The sequence below is a fragment of the Drosophila takahashii genome, chromosome 2R, assembly GCF_030179915.1.
Source record: "Drosophila takahashii strain IR98-3 E-12201 chromosome 2R, DtakHiC1v2, whole genome shotgun sequence".
In the NCBI taxonomy this organism is placed as follows: Eukaryota; Metazoa; Arthropoda; class Insecta; order Diptera; family Drosophilidae; genus Drosophila; species Drosophila takahashii.
The window spans coordinates 28,264,951-28,285,887 of NC_091679.1; the positions used below are offsets into that span (position 1 = coordinate 28,264,951).

At 40.8% G+C, this 20,937-nt stretch overlaps 3 protein-coding genes and 2 non-coding genes across 5 annotated transcripts; 2 read left to right on the top strand and 3 right to left on the bottom strand.

Moving 5' to 3' along the window:
- Positions 1-43: 43 nt before the first annotated feature.
- Positions 44-16,153, bottom strand: Ptr (patched domain-containing protein). Its single transcript, XM_044392766.2, has 10 exons — positions 15,660-16,153; positions 8,361-8,491; positions 8,153-8,298; positions 5,241-5,455; positions 4,691-4,872; positions 4,455-4,634; positions 4,236-4,399; positions 3,839-4,177; positions 2,941-3,254; positions 44-2,630 (listed from the first exon to the last, which is right to left on the bottom strand). Exons 2-10 carry the CDS (start codon positions 8,489-8,491, stop codon positions 798-800), a joined length of 3,504 nt encoding a protein of 1,167 aa, XP_044248701.2. The 5' UTR covers positions 15,660-16,153; the 3' UTR covers positions 44-797.
- Positions 9,022-9,095, bottom strand: TRNAN-GUU (transfer RNA asparagine (anticodon GUU)). The gene has a single exon. It is a non-coding gene; the product is annotated as a tRNA-Asn (tRNA).
- Positions 9,283-9,356, top strand: TRNAN-GUU (transfer RNA asparagine (anticodon GUU)). The gene has a single exon. It is a non-coding gene; the product is annotated as a tRNA-Asn (tRNA).
- A 1,319-nt stretch (positions 16,154-17,472) lies between the features above and the next one.
- On the bottom strand, positions 17,473-18,341 carry LOC108061504 (uncharacterized). The gene has a single exon (XM_017147733.3). The coding sequence runs from the start codon at positions 18,296-18,298 to the stop codon at positions 17,927-17,929; it is 372 nt and encodes a 123-aa protein (XP_017003222.3). The 5' UTR covers positions 18,299-18,341; the 3' UTR covers positions 17,473-17,926.
- An 847-nt stretch (positions 18,342-19,188) lies between these two features.
- eIF3f2 (eukaryotic translation initiation factor 3 subunit f2) lies at positions 19,189-20,293 on the top strand. Its single transcript, XM_017147736.3, has 2 exons — positions 19,189-19,361; positions 19,422-20,293. Exons 1-2 carry the CDS (start codon positions 19,260-19,262, stop codon positions 20,181-20,183), a joined length of 864 nt encoding a protein of 287 aa, XP_017003225.1. The 5' UTR covers positions 19,189-19,259; the 3' UTR covers positions 20,184-20,293.
- Positions 20,294-20,937: the final 644 nt, after the last annotated feature.

Genomic DNA, 20,937 nt, shown 5'->3' on the forward strand with positions numbered 1-20,937 from the left:
TATCCCCCATTAAAAGTAACTCAAAAAGTCATTAAGCCTATCGTTTCTAGGAAAATATAAAATTTTATTAAATAGAAAAAATTGTAAACGCTTTACAACCTTGTCCAAAAAGTCTAACAGCGCTAGGGCCTTGATGCGGCCATTCTTATCAGTTAATAGTTATTAAATATTTACTTAGCGTTGCTTTTGCTATACAAAACATTATTGAACAGAACGAACTCGACGCACTCGTACTCGCACTAAAACTAAATTAATTTAAATAAACACTGATATGGGGAACCCAAAGTCTGACTCAAGAAGTAGCATACATGAAACTAGGTGTACAGTAATGTGTAGATGGTACCTTAAGTTGTCTGACTCGAGCTCGTATTAATGAAATGCTAGGGATAAATAGATCGAACAAAGTTTTGAGTTCACAACGAAATAAATCATTGTGGAGTGGATAGCCTAATCTGGGTATTCGTTTAGATATGTAGTCTACGCGGGGCAAGCTTAGGAAAAGTGAAGACAGAAACAGATGCGTAACCTAAATATCGTTTGACAAGACAATTTGCTCTGCTACCTGGATGGGTTGATTGCAATAGATGCCACAAAACTTAAATACCAAAATGATTCAGAAAGTAATATATGGACAATCCTGAGGCATTTTAAGTTGGCTGTTCTGCAAAGTAAAATCAAAGTCAAATATAGGGCTAGTGATTGTCCAGATACTACTTCACTTTTTGGTAAATCTCTCCTAAACGGTTGACCCACCCACCCACTTCTCTATATATATATATATATATTAGGAATCTCCCTCACTGGAAGTAGTCGCCATACTGGTAGGTGGGCGGATGCTTGGATCCCTTCCCGTTCGGCTGGTAGAGATTGTGGTGCGATGAGGAGCGGTAGGCGTAACTAGGCGTGGCAGTCTCTGGGCGATTTTGGGCAGGTGAATGGGTGCGTCGCGCCCTCCGTTCCTCGATGTTTGCCGGCCAACGCTGATGGCGATGAGTTGAATCCTCCGAGGAGCGTCGTCGGTGATACCGCTTCGCTGGGGGAACAACTCCTGATGGATGTCGATAACTGCTATCATCACCGCTGCCCGCACTGAAGGGCTCCCTGCGCAGCCGTTCGTCTGCGGAGGAATTGGGCGTTCCACCATGCATATCGATTACATCGCCGTGCGAATTGCGCCGCGCCCTCTGCATCTCCATATCCAGATCCTTATCCTGGTGATAGCTATCGTAGGGATTCCTTCGCTGTCGCTGGCGCTGCTGCTGCTCGTGTTTGTCCAGGCGCTGGCGCCACTCGGCCGCCGAAACCTGCTGGCCATAGAGATCGGGCTGGGCCTGGAACTGCGCTGCACCCTGGCCGTAGATATTCTGGTAGGAGGAGCGACGCCAACATTCCTCTTCGTACCGCCGACGTGGTGACTCCCGAACGACCACCTCCTCCTCGGCGGTGATGGCAGCAGCCTGTTGCTGACGACGCTGCGATCGACTCGAACTGCTCTCCGAGGAGTCCTCGCCCGACGTGCCCAGTCCCAGATCTTTCTCGTCCACGCCATACGCCTTGTACGGAGCGCCCATAAAGCCCTTGGTGCCGTAGGGTCCATTTATGCCCATGGTGGGGTATTGCATGTAGTAGGACTGCGAGAAGGGCTTCTCCAGCTGCCGCTCGTCCAGGCTGTCGTCCACCTCGGCATCGCTGCCATCGTCTTTTCCAGTCCAGGTGAGACAGGAGCCGGGTCCAAAGAGCGAGAGGAGAACAGGCAGCAAAAAGAGTCCGTGCATGGCGCCGAAGAAGATCACGAGGAAGACCATCTTGAAGAAGACCAGGAAGATGTAGCTCTGGGCCAGCAAGAGGGCCACAATGCCCAGGATGGTGGAGCTGGAACCCTGGACAATCGGCAGGCCGAGCGAGTGAAGAGCCTCGCGGACCCGAGCCTTCGGACTGCGCTTCTTCGACGACATATACGTGTAGCAGATGTGGGCGGTGAAGTCCACCGAGAAGCCAATGCACATGATCAGGTTGATCATCGAAATGGAGTCCAGGTTAACGTCCCACAAGGCCATATATCCAGCGACGCCTAGTTCGATGGAAATGACCGAGAAGGCCACCCACAAGGAGCACAGGATATTCGGTATGAAGACAAACGAGATGATCATCATGATGATGGCCCCGATCACCATGGCCTGCAGTGAAACCGGTCGCACCAGCTCAAATTGGTCGAAGAACACGAAGTAGGGATGGAATATCGAGGCATTCAGGGGCGAGTCCTTGCAAATCTGTCGCAGATCCCGCACCATCTCCTTTTCGTGATTGGTATCCGTGATGTTAACCGCCTGGATGAGAAATCTTGAGGCAATGATTTGCGTTTCATCGTCGTTGAAGCGCACGTCCAGTGAGAAGGGATTGCCGGGGAATAGCCAGTGCTCCTTCACCGCATCAATGAAGGTCTGCTCGTCGTCCACCGTCACATTGAGTAACTCGTTGTTGCGCTCCAGGAAGGAGAGGAAGGACCGCAGCCAGGACTCTGTGTACCGTCTAGACGTCACATACGAGGTGTGCTCCAGGGTGCTAGTCAGATTCTCCACCTGTTCCTGCACAATGGGATCCGAGTAATTCAGAGGACCTGCAATTATGACCTGGATCAAAAAGAAAATGAATCAGATTAGATTGGATTGTGATTTTCTGAATTCTGAAGATCTCAAGATAAAAATGTTCTCATAAATATAACGAGTTGAAAATGTTTTAGTGTGCTCGAATCAAGTTATATTGGCGGTATTTACAATGTTTATCTCAACAACAAAATAATTAATCTAGCCAAAAAGTTGTTGAAAAAAATAAGTTTAGGAGAAAACTCTTCTCACCATTTTAATATAATATCAAGAACATTTTTATTTTCTGAATTCAAGAACAATGAGCTTGAAATTCTCTTTCCGTCCAAGAACTGACCTGCATTCTGTATGGAAATTCGCGGTAGTAATCGTCCTCGCGATCGAAGAACTCCACCGAGTACGAGTCCTCCCGGGAGAGCTTTCGCCTTTCGAGGCCCTCCTTAATTTGGGTTATTCCGTAGCAGGCTCCCACCAGATAACTGGCAAAGGCCAAGATGATGATCGCCTTGCACCACTTGTTGTTGATCACCGCGGCCAGCTTGTCCTTGAAGAACGCCATCAGCATGTGGTCCTTGTTGTCGATGGGGTTGTCCGGGTCGTTGGGGTCGATGCCACCCGCCATTATCGCCTTGTAGAGGAAGTTGCGCTTCTCTGCGGGACCAAAAGAAACGATTGTAAGAAGTGTGGTGAGACAAGTTTCCATTGGCCTCAATTGTAGTCAGCAGCACTTGCTAAAAACTGTGACTAGTCTACTTGGTTGTTTCTATCTCATGATCAAGTTCATGTTGCAGCTGCTGGTGTTAAGCCATCTAAACTGTGACTACTTCGATCCGGTTGTGGTGCTATCCACATTTCGGTTGGCTAAGCTAGACCTTGCAGTGGATACACTCAAAATATATATAAAACCAAAGCACAAAATAAAAAAAAAAAATAAATAAATAAAAATAAAAGTGTTGAAAATGGACACCTTTGTTGCTTTCGCTATTAATAACAAATTTAATAGAATAGTTACATTTTATATCTACTCTTTTTAAGACCTAGAAGCTATAGCCAAAAAAAAAATAAAAAATTTTTTTGAGGCCATTTGTAATTGCCTCAAAATCAGAATATAAATAAATAAATAAATATATCTACTGTTTCCTTGCATATTTTTTTTTACAAGTGTATGAATCGAAAAATCATCAATAAGACTCCAAAATAAGACTGCAAAACAACAACAAGCTGCGTTCACTCACCTTTAATTGCAACCGACATGGGCTGGACCCGGCAGCCGAAAATGGAATGCAAATTCTTTCGCTCCCTGTAGCCCGAAATGGCCATGCAGGCGGCGAAGAAAGTGATGTGCCACAGGAACGTGAAGCAGACGGCGAACACCGAGTACGTGCAGAAGATCCTAACCGATCGAAAGGGACTGATGATGCCGATCAGGAACGAAATGAAGTCGGTGACCGAAGTGATGGTGATCGAAACCGCCGCCTCGGACATCATAAGACCCATGCGTTCGGCCACCGGCATTTTGGCCTTGGTGCGTCGCCAACCAGCCAGCATTACAAAAGTGTCATCAATGCCAATGCCTGTGATAGAAAACATATTATTATTATTTAAAAACTTAAAGGATTGTGGCAAACATACCGATCATCAGGAATGGGGCAGCAAGATTGATGCCAATAAACTCTATGCCGCAATACATGGCCAGGCCAAAAGCAGCCAGGGTGGCCATAATGGCCGATACATTGCCCATGAGACCCAAGAAGGGTTTCGAACGAACTGCATCGCCCATCATGCAGGTGATGATGCTGAAATACACAAGAGTTAGACCCAATACAAGTAGAGTTTAAACTAACATCATACCTGAAGAGACCCATTAGCAGAAAAGTTGAGCTAAAATAGGGCACCACTGTCTTTGTATTCTTCTCGAGCTCGTGATCCAAAGTCCGGGAGGCGAAATACGAGACGGAGATGTGCTTGAAACGGCCCGAGTCCTCAGCATTGCCAACCACCCTTAGGAAGGTCTCCTCCCATTCGGCACCCCTAATTGCAAAATATTATTAATTTCGATATATATTTAAGAAGATATTACTACTCACTTGGCATCCTGACGTTTGGTGTCTGCCGTGACGAAATACACTAACTGTATAGCGGGAACACTGATCACATGATTGTCCTCGGTTAGCTTGGTGCCGCCAAAGAAGACGGGAAACAGGTGGGCATCCCACGTGACTGGATTGAACATGAAGGGAAAAGTCAAATTCAGCTGACCAGCTTCGATCTGATATTGAAGAAGGAAATAAATTAAATTTTAAGCTAATATTGAAAGGGTGAGATTTACATTCAATAAGAATGTAGTAAAAGATTTCACAATAAATTGAAATATTCTTTGCTGTTTATCAATAACTTTAATTATGAAAATATTATAAATATATTAAATAGCTATTACAGTATAAATAAATATATTAAACATTGTATCTAACATTTTCTATCTTGATTTAAATAGTTTCAAATTTAATCTTGCAAGTTAATATCTTTTGTTATTTAATACAATACGTTTTTAATATAAATCTTTGAAATCAATATGCAGAAATGTAACTTTTTTTCTGTGTGGGAAACAACAGTTCCTGTAAGTTCCACTCTACTCACATCATCCATAATCGCATCCAGGTTGAGAATATCGTTCTCGAAGCACTCGTTCTCCCAGCGGGCACAGTTGTCCTTGTAGGTGTACGTATCCCCATCGTAAGTGGTGGTGGCATTCTGGATAAGATTGTCCAGCTGTCGCAGTTCCTGAAACACCTCGCGCCTTATCATATTCTCGTCGCCATCTTTCGTTATCACAATGACTCGCCCGAAACGACCTGAAAACGCAGCAAAGATCTCGGATTAGCGACAGGGTGACCATGGCTAAGTTTCCAGAAAACAGTTGGCAAACAATTGGTGACTTTGTGGACTTAGGCTTGAAGGCTAAAACGGCTGCTGCTGCTGCTGTTACCCACACGCCAATACGTGACAATAATTTTAATTGAATTTCATTGGATTTTGGTTTCGCTCGATTATTTCGTTTGAGCTTGTGTTTGGCCGTTTATCGCACTTCCACTTGATATTAGCCGATTGTCCCAATCGTTATTTGTATTTAATGCGCCATAACAAATGCAGCCTCGTGTACTTGCGTCACAGTATTGATGCGAAATTTATATTAGATATATGTATAACTAACTATAAAACTTTAAGGAATTGGATAACGTGCCAAGCTTCTCGTACAATCACCCATTCATATATAAATCTTTGAAATCAATATGCAGAAATGTAACTTTTTTTCATGATATAAATAAAACAACGATGCTGAATCTAATAATATTCAAGATTAAATATAGCTAGCACCCAATAAATCTCTCTTGATAAATTACAAATTGAAAAATTAAAGGGTATTTAAACCTGCGATTTCGGAGTTTAATTAAGTTTGTGAATGAACTTGAATTTGATCAAATATTAAATGCCATCAGCAAACGATTCACGTTGTACAGGCACTTTTTGTTATGAATGATTCACAAGATTGAACAAAGGCAACCTCCATTGATTGCAGACCCGAATAAACCAGAAGTCTTTTCAATTCATCAAATGAATTGATGATTTAAATTATTGGTTTATCGTTTTTACGCCGACAAATTCCAAGTCACTCAGACAATTAAGAAAAATGTAACAATTTGTTATTATTCAGGAAAACAAACATCCGGAAATCCTTGCCTTCCGGCACCAGGATCAACTAAAGTGTATAATAAATGAGGCTTGAAAATATCTATCGGCCACATCAGTTTCTTTTAATTTATCATTTTGCCGGAGTAACAAAGCGAGTAATTTAATTATTTATTTTGGGTTTTCCTCTGTTGCGCTCCATAAACAAATTTCCATCCAAAAAACAGGGGAAAGTTGCAGCTTGCCTTGCACACATCTTGAGGCACATTTGGCCAAAGTGCAATCGAAGCGGAGCACTGAGCTTGGTGGCTAACTGGTCGTAACCGACTAAATGCGGTCTAGATAATACCGTTGAGCAGCAACAGCAATCGTGTGCTGTTTGTCTGTGTATCTGCACGGATTGCTTGTGGCCTCCACACATTCGACGGGTTTTTTTTATCTAAGCTGCCTCTTTCCAGTCGAGTGTCCAAACAAAGTTCAATGATGAGCCGAATCGGAGTTAGAGTCTTCAATAGACATAGATGCCATGCACCGAAAAAAAAATTGACAAAATATCAGATTGAGATGTGCAGGTCAATTTTATGTCCTTTAAAAATCAAGTTATTCATATCAATTAGAAATCAATAACGGTTATGTTTATCTTGTTTTATATTCTTTGTCCAAAAAATATTTTTTTTGGTGTTTTAAAACAATATTTCTATAATTTTTATGAAATAACTGATATGATAAAAGATCAAGTTGATATGCTGGATTCATAAATTTGACATTAATCTTATGGACTTGTTGTTGATATGAAATAAGCTGGCATTTCGTCATTTTCATATACATTTTTTTTCCGTGTGCATTCGTGGATTGCATTCGTGAGCTCTACGCAAACGTTATTTACTACTCTGACATACTCGATCTGCATGCATCTTAGTGCACATTGAGTACATCTTCGCAGAATGGGTCTAATGATTTCGAAAGAACAATTGCAAGTTAAGCTTTTGGAGCAGAAAACTTTCGAGACGTTTGTAGAAAACAACTTTATTTAATTCGTAGCTCATTTGCTTAGAGCACACGTTTCTCCCATCTTTTGGGATTACTAAATTTATGTTTGCCACAGGCATTTAAACGACTGGAAAAACTAAGCCTAAATTATGCGAAAGCTTAGCGTTAGGTAAGAAACTACTGCACCTAGTTGCTAGGCCCCACAATTCGCATTTATAATAATTAAGTTTGTGCAATACACATCTAGACTGCCAATTGGGTTTGGCCCACACTTAAGCACACTCGAGCAATACAATTAAAATAAGTATTTCGAATTGAATTTCACAATATGCCATGACCTTGTAAAATCGCTCTGTTATTACAGAATAATTTCTCCAAAAAATTGGTTTGAATGAAAAACGTATTCACTGTTCAAGTTTTCATGGCTCTGCGACATTTGGCAATTATAAGGTACTCGGCTGAAGTTAGCTTTTGACATTGTTGTAGCTGAAATTATTGCTAATGTTTCTACTTTTACCAATGCTGTTGCTCGGCAGTGAGGGTTTCGCTTGTTTTTTGCCCAATAAACCATTTAGCGAAGTTAATAGCCTGTAAAACAGAGCCGAGTTCAAGACCTCAATAAAAGCTAAGATATTATGTCTCCATCTTAGCCGTGTGCTGAAATTGTTTATTGCACATTTCGGCCGAAAGTCAGTGCAGGGGAGGCAAAGGGAACAGTTTGGTTATGGGAAAGCCGGCAGATAGCCAGCCACATTCGTCAAGGTGCAAAAAAGTGTTGAAACATTTAATTGTGCGACGTGAGTCTAAGTTAATTTTATTCCACCGATGTTTGCCACAGTAGTCACCCAGTGCACATATTTGCCGCCACTTACCGGGTCTCGTTATGCGTCCGACGTTGAAACGATGCGTATAATTAACTTTGAAGTATTGCTCAACAATGGCACGCTCAGTCTTGCCCTCCCCCGCAATCGGCGAGAATAGATACTCGGGATCGATTTGATACTTTAGCTGCTGGTATCTGAAAAATATTAAAGTTATTAATTAGCGGTTTCCATCAGAAGGTGACATCGATCCACTTACCCCGTCATGCAGAGCAGCGTCAGCAGCACCGGGATGATGATAAAGTATCCAGGATGCTTGGCTATGCATATTCCTAGATGGTAAAATGATTTGTTTAGTGTCTTATCGACACACGATATGCCGCACGTCATCTGTAAGGGCAAGGAGAACAAAAGATTAGCTCAGTCTAGAATTACTAGGAACACTAAAAATCGCATTACCCAAAATCGTTTCAAAAATTCTTAAATTGCGTGCATGCCCCAATGCGATTTGTCTAGTGAAGGTGAAAAGACAAAAGTCTCTATTATACAGATACGTATATTAGTATCGCTAAATGGATCTATATACCTACTGACATGTGTACCGCGTGTTGCTCGTTGCCGTGTCTATTTGGCTTTGTTCATCGACACCTTCAACTTAAACTTTAGACACGCATTGTTTTTGGTTGCCTCACTTTGCTGCTGTTTGCCTAAACGAATCTCAACAAATGCCCTTGTTCATCACTATATCTCACTGAACAACAAAAAGCGAAAATATAAAAGCACAACAAGGAAACCCCTAATAATGTTCATTAACTCGCCTAAAGAACTTAAGTATGCGGCCATATAATTTTACCGCAATTAAATTTGAAAAAAAAATTACAACAACAATTTATTAAAAGCGGGGACAAAAAAAGTTCAGTCGCCCCCGGGTGGACTCGAACCACCAACCTTTCGGTTAACAGCCGAACGCGCTAACCAATTGCGCCACGGAGGCCACGGGAGCACCGAAAAAAGTACTAAATTTCAGAGCGCACACAAAAACCGGGAACAAATCAGATAAGAACATAAATAAAATCTAATAAGAACTGCTTAGCAGCTTAATTTCCTGTGAGCCCAATAGCACCGGCGAGCGAGAGAGCCCACTAGGTCCAATTAGAACATTCGCCGGCACAGCACCAACTGCCTCCGTGGCGCAATTGGTTAGCGCGTTCGGCTGTTAACCGAAAGGTTGGTGGTTCGAGTCCACCCGGGGGCGCAGCTTAACTTTTTATTTTTTTTATTGCATGTTTTTTTTATTTTTTTATTTTTACGTTGTTTTGTCCAAATACTTTTAAGGTTTACAATACTTTCTGTCCAGAGCAGAACATGTTCATTCTCATTTGTTGTACTGTAAATAAGCTGCGCAATTAGTTTGGCCATTTATCATGCCAAAAACAGAGTGTCACAAGCTAATTTGGACACATATGAATGTGTGGGCACGAAGGATTATCGTACTTAACATAAATAGAACATTAGCGTTCGCACTTGTTCAACGTTAAAAGCCGTCTTGACCCGAACAGCGAATCAATGGCAGAAATCATAAGATGAAGCGTCGCTTTTTTGAGCATCGTTCAATGTCTGATCATTGCTCTCGAACTATAACTCACATTACTGGTTGCATGCTAAGCGGCAGACCGAAAAATTCGATTTGTCGAGCAGCCAAGACACGTAAAGTTTATCCAAGTTTACTTTCCATTTTTTTTTGTTTTCTGTCTGGGGTTCAACGACAACTGACGTTGCACTTTTACCAAATTGTAACAATCTTGTTTTGCTTTTCGTACAGTAAACACACACGGATTACAACATGGCCAAGCCGAGCACTTCGCTCGCCAAATTGAGTCACGGAGGTGGCTCAAGGTTATAGCTCTGACTTCGGGCCCAACTTTGACTCCAACGCCAACGTCAGGCGCCCGGCCCTCCGTTGACATAACGGTTCATTATGTCAAAATTACTCAGTAAACAACGCGGTCACCATCTCTCCGGTCCAGCTGCGTAGGTTTTCCTCAACTCGGGGAGGTGTCAGTGTATCAATATTTGCATTCACATACTTGAAAAACGGTATTTAGATGTGTTAATCGGATCGAAATGAGTCGAAAACGTACTATTAACTATCGTCAAGTTTCGGGGAAGTTTCCCCCTATCACCAATTAATGTCTCATCAGACCATCCAAAGCCATTATGCAAAAGTTAAATATAAATATTGTCCAATATGGGTAGGATCGCATAACGAACAGCTTCAGATTCGGTTCAAAATCCATTAATGAACTTTACAAATGCATGTCGCAAGTTCGGTGGGGCCTGGGTGCCCCGAAGTCGACTTATCAACGCTTCAGTTTTCATAATCATATTTCTCCAGTTGTGCGTTTTGTGAATGATATTAAATGAGCCCGAAAAAATAAAAATACATCTATACAAAATGCAATATCATGCTTTTTCCCATGTAGTGGCTATTACTAATGCGATTTTTGTGGCACTTTTTGAAACAGCGAGTGAAGTTGAAATCACAAAATTTCATTTTCGATCGCCACCTGAGTCAGAGCCTAGGTCGGTGTCGGTGCCTTGAGCAAGCCAAAAAAACTGCGTGCCAAGAAAACCGATTTGTGCCGGGAACTTCCCTCCCAGAAAGCTGTCAACTTGTACCATCTAAGAGTTTTTTTGGCTTCGGCTTTTGCATAATTTCTAGGTCAACGCTGAATGATACATGGCGGATTCTTTGCTTTTGCCAACCCAATTTTTTTATATGCATATATTTTTTATTAATACTCAACTAAATGCGAATGTTTATCCGGGGATTGGAATGCGTTTCAAAAGCTTTTACGTTTTGGCCCGAGAAAGTTGACGACCAAAATGAGTTTGTCTCTTCAGTCTTTTGTTTTTTTTGTTGTTTTTACTTTCTGCGCCGAACCATTTGACGTTTTATTGTTTGCCTTTCTGGCTGCCTTATTGTTAATGTATTTTTCGCTTTTCTAAATTTGATGGCTCTCTAAAAGAATTTTAGTCCCTTTTCGGGTCAAATAAAAGGTGTAACTCCGGGTCCATATTCATTTCTGGATTCTACCTTTCTCCGAAAATTTGTGTGAATAAACTTTATATTCTGTTTACATTCTTCTAACTGATTCTCAGTCAACTTCAGTTTTTCGCCAGTTCACTGACACATTTTCATCACCGCTTTAATCACCTGCTTGCTTCGGTCGGCTTACATAACTCCCGGTTTTGTCCAGCCCCGTTTAGATGTTTGTTGTTGCCGCCTTTGCTTGGCTTAAACAATTTATATAATGCATATTTACAAGGCAGAAGAAGAAGAAACCGAAGGAGGCAAAAAAACGAGCAGCGCAAAAATTGATTGCGAGCAAAACGCATGCAAGCTTTTGGTGAGTTTTTCTTTCTGACCAAGTCAACAACTTTCACTTTTGCGCTTTTGCGTTGCGGTGGCACAAAGCATAAATGACGAGAAATTACCAAATTAATATTAATTAATATTTAAATATATTTCGCTATTGGGAATTCGATTTCGAAATGTGTTTTCTTGTTATTATTATCATCTACTTGTCGGTGGGTTTTGCCTCAAATAAATTTGGGTCAAGTCATTGAAGTAGAACACAAGAGCGATTGATTGATTGACAAAAACAAAATATTTATAATTACTGTGCTAACTCGGCTTAAGCCGATTTGTTGTATTTTTACCTATAAATTTATACATATATCAGTTGGTTTTTTGTTTTTTGGCCACAATTTGTCAGCAGCTGAAAAAAGGTCGCTTACAATTGAAATTGGTTGCCACACAATGGTTTGCAATGAATTTTAATTAGCTTACTTCGGGGCTAACAGTTTAACATTGAAAGCCTTAACAGTTTTTGAGTGTTTTTTCTGGTTTTTGGTGGGTGGTGGTAGAAGAGGTGGGGGCAGATCAGGCGAGGTTCTGCCTCGAGGCAGAAGCCAAGATAAAAATTCACTTTCTACTTTTTCTGAGCCTCTTGACTGGCTGACTAACCGATTGGATTGCCCGAACTGGACAGAGGGGGACGCTACAAGACGGCAGTGATTCCAGCGGCATGCGTTCAACCTGGAACTGGGTCACACTGACACACAAAAGTCTTGGCTCAAACACACAGTTACAGTCACATACAACCGGACACTAGGTGGCCGCTTTCAATTTGAATTCAGCTTTTTGATTTGTTTGCTTTGCATTAATTAACCATTTACGTTAACGTTTTGATTTCGGATTTATCTGCTCTTTGTTCAGGCGCAGATCTGTAGGTCAGTGGAGCACAGGCCGAGAGTACCTTAATCTGATTTCATTCATTAATTGCAGTTTTAAAAGCGATATAATCGAACTTAAGTGCATCAAGATTTGGTCAAGTGTTGATTACTAAGCAATTCCGGTGGTGGCCAACAAATGGAAAAATAACTTTGTTAATTTCCTGGTTTGAGGAATCGAACCCGAACAACAAATTTCAGAAGTAGACATATGAAACTATGTATGTATAGTGACTCCATCGACTTTTTTGTAAGAACCACAAAATCAGTAGTGAAAATAGTCATAAAACAAAATTACTTTTATTTTTATTATCGTTATATTCTTATGAAAACAAAGAAATTATCCACAGTTCTTTCGATGATCTGACATCTGTAATCTAACTTAAATTGTTCATTATTTTAACTTGTAAATGATTAAATCTTTATGTTCAAGAAGGACACTTTTTATAATAAATCTAATTCTTTACGAGTTCGGTACATGTCAATATGTTAATTGATCTAGAGTCGTAAAAACCGATCTGTAACTCAAACTCTACAAGGGTGCAGTGCTAACGCTTGTAATCTTAAGTACAGGCCACTTGAGCCTGACCATAAATATAGTTCTCACACTGCACAAAGGGTCGCCTTGCAGGAGACCGTCCCGCTCCCGCCCAGGCAAACAGATGTGGTCTCTGCGTAGACCATAGATAAGTATATTGTAAGAATTTCAAGTTATAAGCAAAGACTTAATAAAATAAAATGAGATTTTTGTACAGAACTCAAACGTGAAGGTTGTTTTCCTTATTACAGAAACCCCTTTCACTATAGATTACATTTCTTATTATAAATCAATACATTTATAGTTCTTTGACAACAATTTAAATTTGTAAGCCTTCCCTACTAGTACAAGCCTTCTCAAATTTCTTAAAGCATCGCTCTATTATAATTAATTGAGCCAAGATAAGTCGTTTCCATAACTTACACTTTCTCGCTCACTTTTACTAGTATACTGGATTTACTTTCCTTGGAAATTAGTTAATTATGACAGAGTTTTTCCGGCCATCAACGGCGAGTTAATGAATCAACCAATTGACACACAGACGACAGCAAAAAAAACGCTCAGATGCCAAACGACAAAAAATCGAAAAGTGACTCTCTGAGAAAGAAAAAAATGGCGGGGAAGACACAAAGACCCAGAGAGAAAGAAGCGGAGAAAGAAAAAGAAAGTGCAAGGCTGATCGCATATCATATGTACAACACATATGGGTGCGCGTGTGGCGGAATGTAACGGTATTTCTGAACCGAAACCAGCTGAGGGAGCTTCTGAGGTTAGTCGGTGAGAAAGAAATAGCTATAGCACTTTTCCTTTTATGATATATTCCCCCCTTTTCCCATCCATTTAACCATTTAACTATAATTAGTTTGCTTGAGCACTTAGCAAAATTTACAATGCTTCGGACTGAAGAATATCAGCATGTCATTTTCACAACATTCGCTAGCCGTTAATAATTTAAGCAAACATTCAATTATATTTTGCCTGAGTTTTAGCAAATTATGAGCCGCTTGTGGAGTTGCTAATTGAAAGCTGTGAAAGACTAATGGAGCAATAAAACTGTTTTGAGCATCCTGCGGTGTAGCGAGTAATTTTCTCAAATAAAGGAAAAACCGAGACCTAAAACCAGTTCATTGCACGGATTCCTTTGCAGAATACCTGCTGTTCGGTCCACTCAAAACTGCTCAGAAAGAGGATGAAAACCCCAGCTACCTGTGGCTTTTCCGACCCGAAAACTAACCCGTGCAACTGTACACAGTTACCAAATGTGAATCGCTCAATTTGGCTTTAACCTTGAGCATAAGTGGCGGTGGACCAGTCATCTGAAAATCGACGATGGGGATGAGCCAATCAACCGGTTTCCTTTTTGACGCGAATTTCACTTGAACTTTCATTAACTGGGCCGAAAAACTCCCTCGGTTATGTCCGGCAAACCGGATCACCAAAGTTCAGTTTATGTAATCACTCTTGCTTTCGAGTTGTATCCGAATACGAATATGCAAACATATGTGAGACGTCGGGGGGCATCCGCAATTGATGACGAGTGGGTCTATTGGCCAACGTTTTTTTTTTTTTACATATTTTCCTTGGCCATTTTCCAGATGAATTTGATCGTGCATTTTCGATCCGAGGCTTACTTTCTGTCGCTCAGGTGGGTACTACTTTAATTGTACGCCGTAATTGTAGCCGCTCTCAATTCGAGTTTCATTAATTTGCCTGTCAAAAGTTTTAAGTTTCTTTCTCGACAGCCGGATTGCAAACGAAAGAGCCAAGCGTGTTGGACTTGGCCCGCAATTGCACTTGCAGTTGGGAAAAACCGTCAATCTGATTTTTATTGCCCATGCAAATAGAGGCAAAACTTGTACACTTAATTTTTTGGATACTCAAATCTGCGATTGTATCTGTTAGATGAACTCGAGCTTAAATTGTCCATGAAATTGTTAAGAATGTCGCTTGCTTCTTGTTCGCTTCAGACATTAATGAACAGCAACAAAGCGATAAATTACCGAGCCCACTTTACTTCTATTGTAGCTCATAATTTGTACACAGCAAAAATTCGGAGAAACACTCTTTTTATCACTTGTTGTAAAATAATCACTGTCAATGAAAAAATCGGCGACCAACAAGCAGTAAATTAAATGAGAACAAGATAATATTTTTGTAGATTAGTATCCGAATGTTGCATACCCTCAGCTAATAGCAACTACCCGCAGATTTCTGGATTCTTTTTCTTTAACTATATGACGACAAACATGAAAACAAGAACTATTTTCTTGTGAGGCGTGTTAATTATAAATGTGCCTGTTTTCGGCTTATACCAAAAAAAAAAGCTAATAGCAAAAATATGATTAAAAACTAATCCGATCCATGCTCTCAGTGAAGTCTAAAAATAAATTAATTTTTCAATATTGTTCTATTTAATATATTGCCTAAAAAGCATTGAAAAAATGATTATCCAATGTTTATGTTGAATTATTTTAAGGAATAGTCTGTAAAGTCTCGAAGAATGGATAATATTTCCCGTATCACATTTATATTTTATCTCAGCGTATTTTTCGCAACTACGCACTTTCTAGCAAACATTCCGAAACTAAATCCAATGAAAGCAGTAAATCAGATTTCAACCCCTGGACAGCAACCCCCGGTGGAAAAATCTGCGCATCTATCGTCTCTACTGAAAGCATCAGGAAGCTTCGAGGCGTAGATGCCTACATATATGACTGCACTTACCCTGAGTCACTAATATTTTTGCACTATTGTTTCGCCTCGTATCCAAGATGATATTCTCCTTGCAAATTAATTTCGTACTAGTACTATAGTAGTTTTCCAGCAGTTTCGTTGGAGCAACAAATTACACGCGAGCCTTTTCAATTGCACTCGGCTCTGCGTGATTCGCCTTTCACAGAATTTCTTAATGATTTTTCAAAAATGGCACACTCTTTGCACTGCATTCGGCCATCGTATTTTGGATTATTTCACCTGTAGTAAGCACGGATCGAAAGAAAAGAAACCGAAACGTATCGAAGCGGAGGCGAAGCGACACGACAACCGCTGACTTTGAGACCGAATCACGGACTGAGAGATCCAGCCAGACCTTTAGAGCTCGCCTTACAGATGCTGTCTTACGTAGTGGCCGAGCGATTTCGAATCCCGTAACCGTTAACGCGCCGATGGATCAATTCAGGCGCTATTTCCGACGTGTTTTGTCCACAACCGAATTAACTTTCATTGAGATTCTTGCTATCTGACTATAGGTAGTAGTAGTATAGTAGTAGCCCCCTTTGAAGGAAAGACGAATGGTCCGCGCACACGACCGACTCGCAACACGTAACGGTATCGAATGAAGTCTTACGTTTGGCTCAGCGCTCTCGCGGAGCTCAACTACGGCTTAGCTCTCACCTGTAACGCTCGATCTCTCTCCCTCTCTCTCTTTCTTTCTTACTCTCCCAGGTGAGTGCACCGGTTTGCAGCGGTTCGCACGATTTTTGGGAAAAATCTTTGCGTCCCCTTTCCTTTGTATACCTGTTTTCATCTACAGGTGGCTGGTGTTTCTGCTGCAGTCTGAAGGTCGCATTTTCGCTCATTAATCGACACTTTCTTCTGCGCCTGCGCAAAAGTTTTGTGGAAATTACAACCGCGAGTTCAGGTGAATTGAGGCCCGTTTATATGCGGCCCTAAAACCGATGGAAATCTGTTTCATCGGAAGCAGCCATCTGTCTTTCTAGCTCAGGTAATCCGCGTGCAAGCACGAAATTCTTAATATGTTTCAATTGAAAGAAAGATGGTGAATTTACAAAGACAATGGGTAATCAATATTCGGTTCACAACTCAAAAATAAAATTATATTGAAACTCAATATTATATCATTTTGTTTGAAATCCGGTTTTGATTCATTACAAAATTTCCCACTGAAATCGTGTAAAACAACTACGGTTTTAAAAATAAATTAACGAAAGTTAAATAAACAGATCGTTTTGAAAAATATTTCTAGAATATAATAGAAGAATAGAATAACTTTTTAAAACTGTATTTAGTAATAACTGAATACATACTTATATCTTATAAGTTATAACACAGACTGTAACAGCTAAAACTTTTAAAATAAAAGAACCTTTCGCCTTGTATTTATTGCTCATAAAATAAGACTTTTGAAATAAATGTCAAATATTAAAAAAAGATTAATTTAAAAATGTCATTGGTGGGTTTTATTTTTTAGCTTTAAAATAATTTCCCAGTTATCTCGCTAAAATAAACTTAAAAGTCAGTACATAAAATATAAGTAACATATCTTTTATTTTTATCAAAGGGTATAAGTTTATTGCACAAATCAAAACAAGTCCTTTTATCTCTTTCTTTTGGCACAAAATTTGATATTTTGAAGGTGCGATCGTCACGACCTTTTTACCGTGATAAGAGCAGCGAAATCATTTTCAGCAAGGAATTTCGAAATCCGAAAAAGATAGCTTGGAATACGCAGAAGCCACAAATAGATCGTGAGGGGGACAGGGACCCAGATATTACCGCTGAGAAATTTAAGCGGAAATTTTAATAAAAATCATTTACAATTTATTTCAAACAGAAAAAAAGTGCACACAAAGCGAGAAAGAGCATAGTGCGCGATAAAAATATACTCATGTGCAGAACCAAACAATGAACTATTGGAAGTGTACGGCCGGCGGGAACAGTTCGTATATAGTGTATACATATTGGACATATGTGTACTTAGTATACATATGTGGAGTGTTGTGTGTAGTAATGTCAGTCGGGCACGTTCAACTCGGCCGAGGAGGATTATAATGGATCTGCCGGGTAATTGAGCTGTGTAGGTGTAGCGCCCGCCCCGGCGCGCAAATGTTGAATTCAATTCTGGGCAATCAAGCCGTGCGATATATACGTATATTTATACTCGCACTCTCTGAATCAAACATTAACATTGTCCAAGGCGGCGGCATTAACGAGAAAATTTGATTGGCTCCTGAATGCGACCGACAAGACGATTATGCACAGCTCGAATCCAAAGTGGCATCCTCCAGTTGGACGCCTTGGGATCGCAGCTGCTCAATAAACTCAGTTTCCATGCGAAAGAGGTCCTCGAACTCCTGTTGTCGGCGGATGTCCTTCAGATTCTGCAGCCTCATGTGCTCCCTCAGCCGGAATAGCATATAAAGGATGGCCATGTAGATGCCCACCAGGATGTTGATTCCCCGCTCCCAAGATTCTGGATGATACGAGCGTGGTCGGTGCTTCCAGTAGCTCAGGTGCGAGCTGAGCACAAAGTCATCCAGCTGATAGTCTGCCACTTCGATCGCCAGGAGCGCCAAATACAGAATCCCAGTTAGTATCATAAGGAATCTTTTGTAGCCCTCCATGTTGAATTCAGTAGTGTTTGTGAATGAGATAATGTTCACTACTGTGACAGCTTTTGCCTAACTGACTGATTTTTAGGACGTATGCTGATTATTTAGCAATGATCTTTTAATATTTTAAAAAGCCAAAACATTATTAATTTGTCCACAGTGATCTCGCCCAAAATACTTAATCCTAATATTCCTCAAAAAAATCAGCATTTTGTCCAAAACTTGAAATTGATTGTCGGTGACTGGAATATTTTTCTCATTATTCTAAGAGACTCAAACCATCCACCTACCGGAGCTTTATTGTTAAATTTGTTGCCTTCCGAAATAATTTTGGGGGCATGATTGAGGTTCAAGTTCACACTTATTATTAGAGGAAAAATTTAAGATAGCGGAGAACGCCAAAATAGAAATAGCTTAGAATAGAATAGCTTATATCCGGATGCCAATTGAGGGAAATGGACTGCGTTAATTAATTTTCTAAATACCTCATACTTTTATGCAAATTCTTATTCAACCCACGTCGATTTTCCTTTATATAGATAACAAAAAAAGTGTTTTTCGTCTGTATTTTCATTAAATATTTTTTAAAGTGTATATGTTAGTTAATTATATCTTAACTACGTGTAAATGATTACCTTAGAAAACTGCGGATCGGACGTTTATATCCTATAGGTCCCATTTTTACTGTTGAAGCCATCTTTTAATTTGTTAAATCTGCAGGGCTATGAAACTTTGTCTTGACGAAGGTAGTTTCCGCTTCGTTTTACTCTTTGTGTTCCATTTCCAAAAGTTTCCAAATGGTCACAAAATTGAGAACTTTGTTCTTTGCAGCGCAGGCGCAGCCCGCTCTCTCTCTCTTTGCTCAAAACATTTTGATGGCACTTCACGTTATTTTACAACACTGGCGCAGGCGCAGCCAAGTTCAACTTGCTGAAATTTTACTTCCTTCTACAATTTTTTTTGATAACTCACGATGTCCATCAATTTTAATCTACGGGCCAAGGTGCTGCTGCATCCCTTGGTGCTTTTTCAAATTATCGACGCCTACGAGCGCCGACCAAAAGATGCCGCACAGGTAAGAGCGCACAAATGGTAGCCCATGCTTTAAGGAAACTCATCAAAAGCTTCACTTCAGGTAATGGGCACTTTGCTGGGCCGCAACAACGGCAAGGATGGGCAAACCGAGATTACCAATTGCTTCACTGTGCTGCACAAGGAACATCCGGACTTGAACCGCATAGATTTGGATCTCTCCTATGCTACCGATATCTTGGAGCTTAATATGCTGACCTATCCGCAAGAGCGTGTGCTGGGATGGTTCTCCACTGGAAAATCGGTGTCGCGCTCGGCGTCCCTGCTGCACGATTATTATACCAGGGAATGCGGCGATTTGCAACCATTGCACCTGCTGGTGGATGCAACCCTGAAAGGCCAGAGACTTTTGCCGCGACTGTACTGCGCCGTGGAGATCGGAGTGCCCGGCGGCACCAAAGGCCTGATGTTCTCGATGCTGCCGCTGGAGATGACCAGTGAAAATTCCGAAGTTGTGGCCCTCCGTTTGATGGAGAAGCAATCGATGCAGCCGGCAGCCAAACAAACGGGTCGCATTCTGCCGGAATTGGTTCAAGTTGTGGATGCCACCAGGGACTTGCAACAGCGTCTGGATTTGGTGCTGCGCTACATCAATGATGTTTTGGCCCGTAAGAGAAAGCCTGATAATGTGGTTGGCCGGGCCCTTCACGATGCCCTCACCTCGGTTCCGGTCGTGGATTCCGAAACCTTCCGCCTGATGTTCAATGCCAACTTGCGCGACATGTTAATGGGCATCACCCTCTCCATGATGATAAAAACCGAGCTGCAGATCGGTGAGAAGTTGTTCGGAATGCACGATCCGTGATCCAACATCCAAAAAAGATAGCTCGCTTTTCCGGGGAAATCCCAAGTTTAGTAAAAGTAGCTTCCATCTCAGCTTATCAATTTTTTTTTTCATCTACTTCTACTATTCACATTGCATTTAATATTATTTAATAATTTAAAAAGCGGATGCTGAATTAAATATATCGATTTTTATTGATTTTGTTTGCCGTTTTAAATGGACAATTAGGGTAAATAGATTAGCAAGGACTAAAAAATGTTAGGGAAACACAATCTCAAAGGAATCTAAGCAATATTGGCGAAAATAATGGTCTAAAATACAGTATTTTAATTTTCAATATCAAAACAAACTTTTACTTCGAACCTTAAAAGGGAAAAAATTATTGTTGAAGATTAGGGAAGCGGAATTTACGATTGTCGAATTGATAGCGGCGTTTGAACTTTAGATTCCGAAAGCATCATGCCCTAGTCGAGATAATGAGCTCATGCCGAAAACAAATGATTTTTGTTGAGGCTTCCCCCGTCGCCATCGTCTTCTTCTTGCCTTGGTAGAAAATTGGAAAAACCCCACGTACCTATGCTTTTTTTTGGCACTATCTTGTTCTTAGGGAGTTTTGTAACTGATTTTTATGGGTGGCAATTCAATTGGCCAACTCGTGGGGCCGTTTTGGCCACCGAAAGTTAGCGGTAAATGCAACAACAGCGAGACAACCGGGAAACCCGCTGCGGATCGAAGATAAGGACCCGGTACAGATCTATTTCGGTTCGTTCGACTT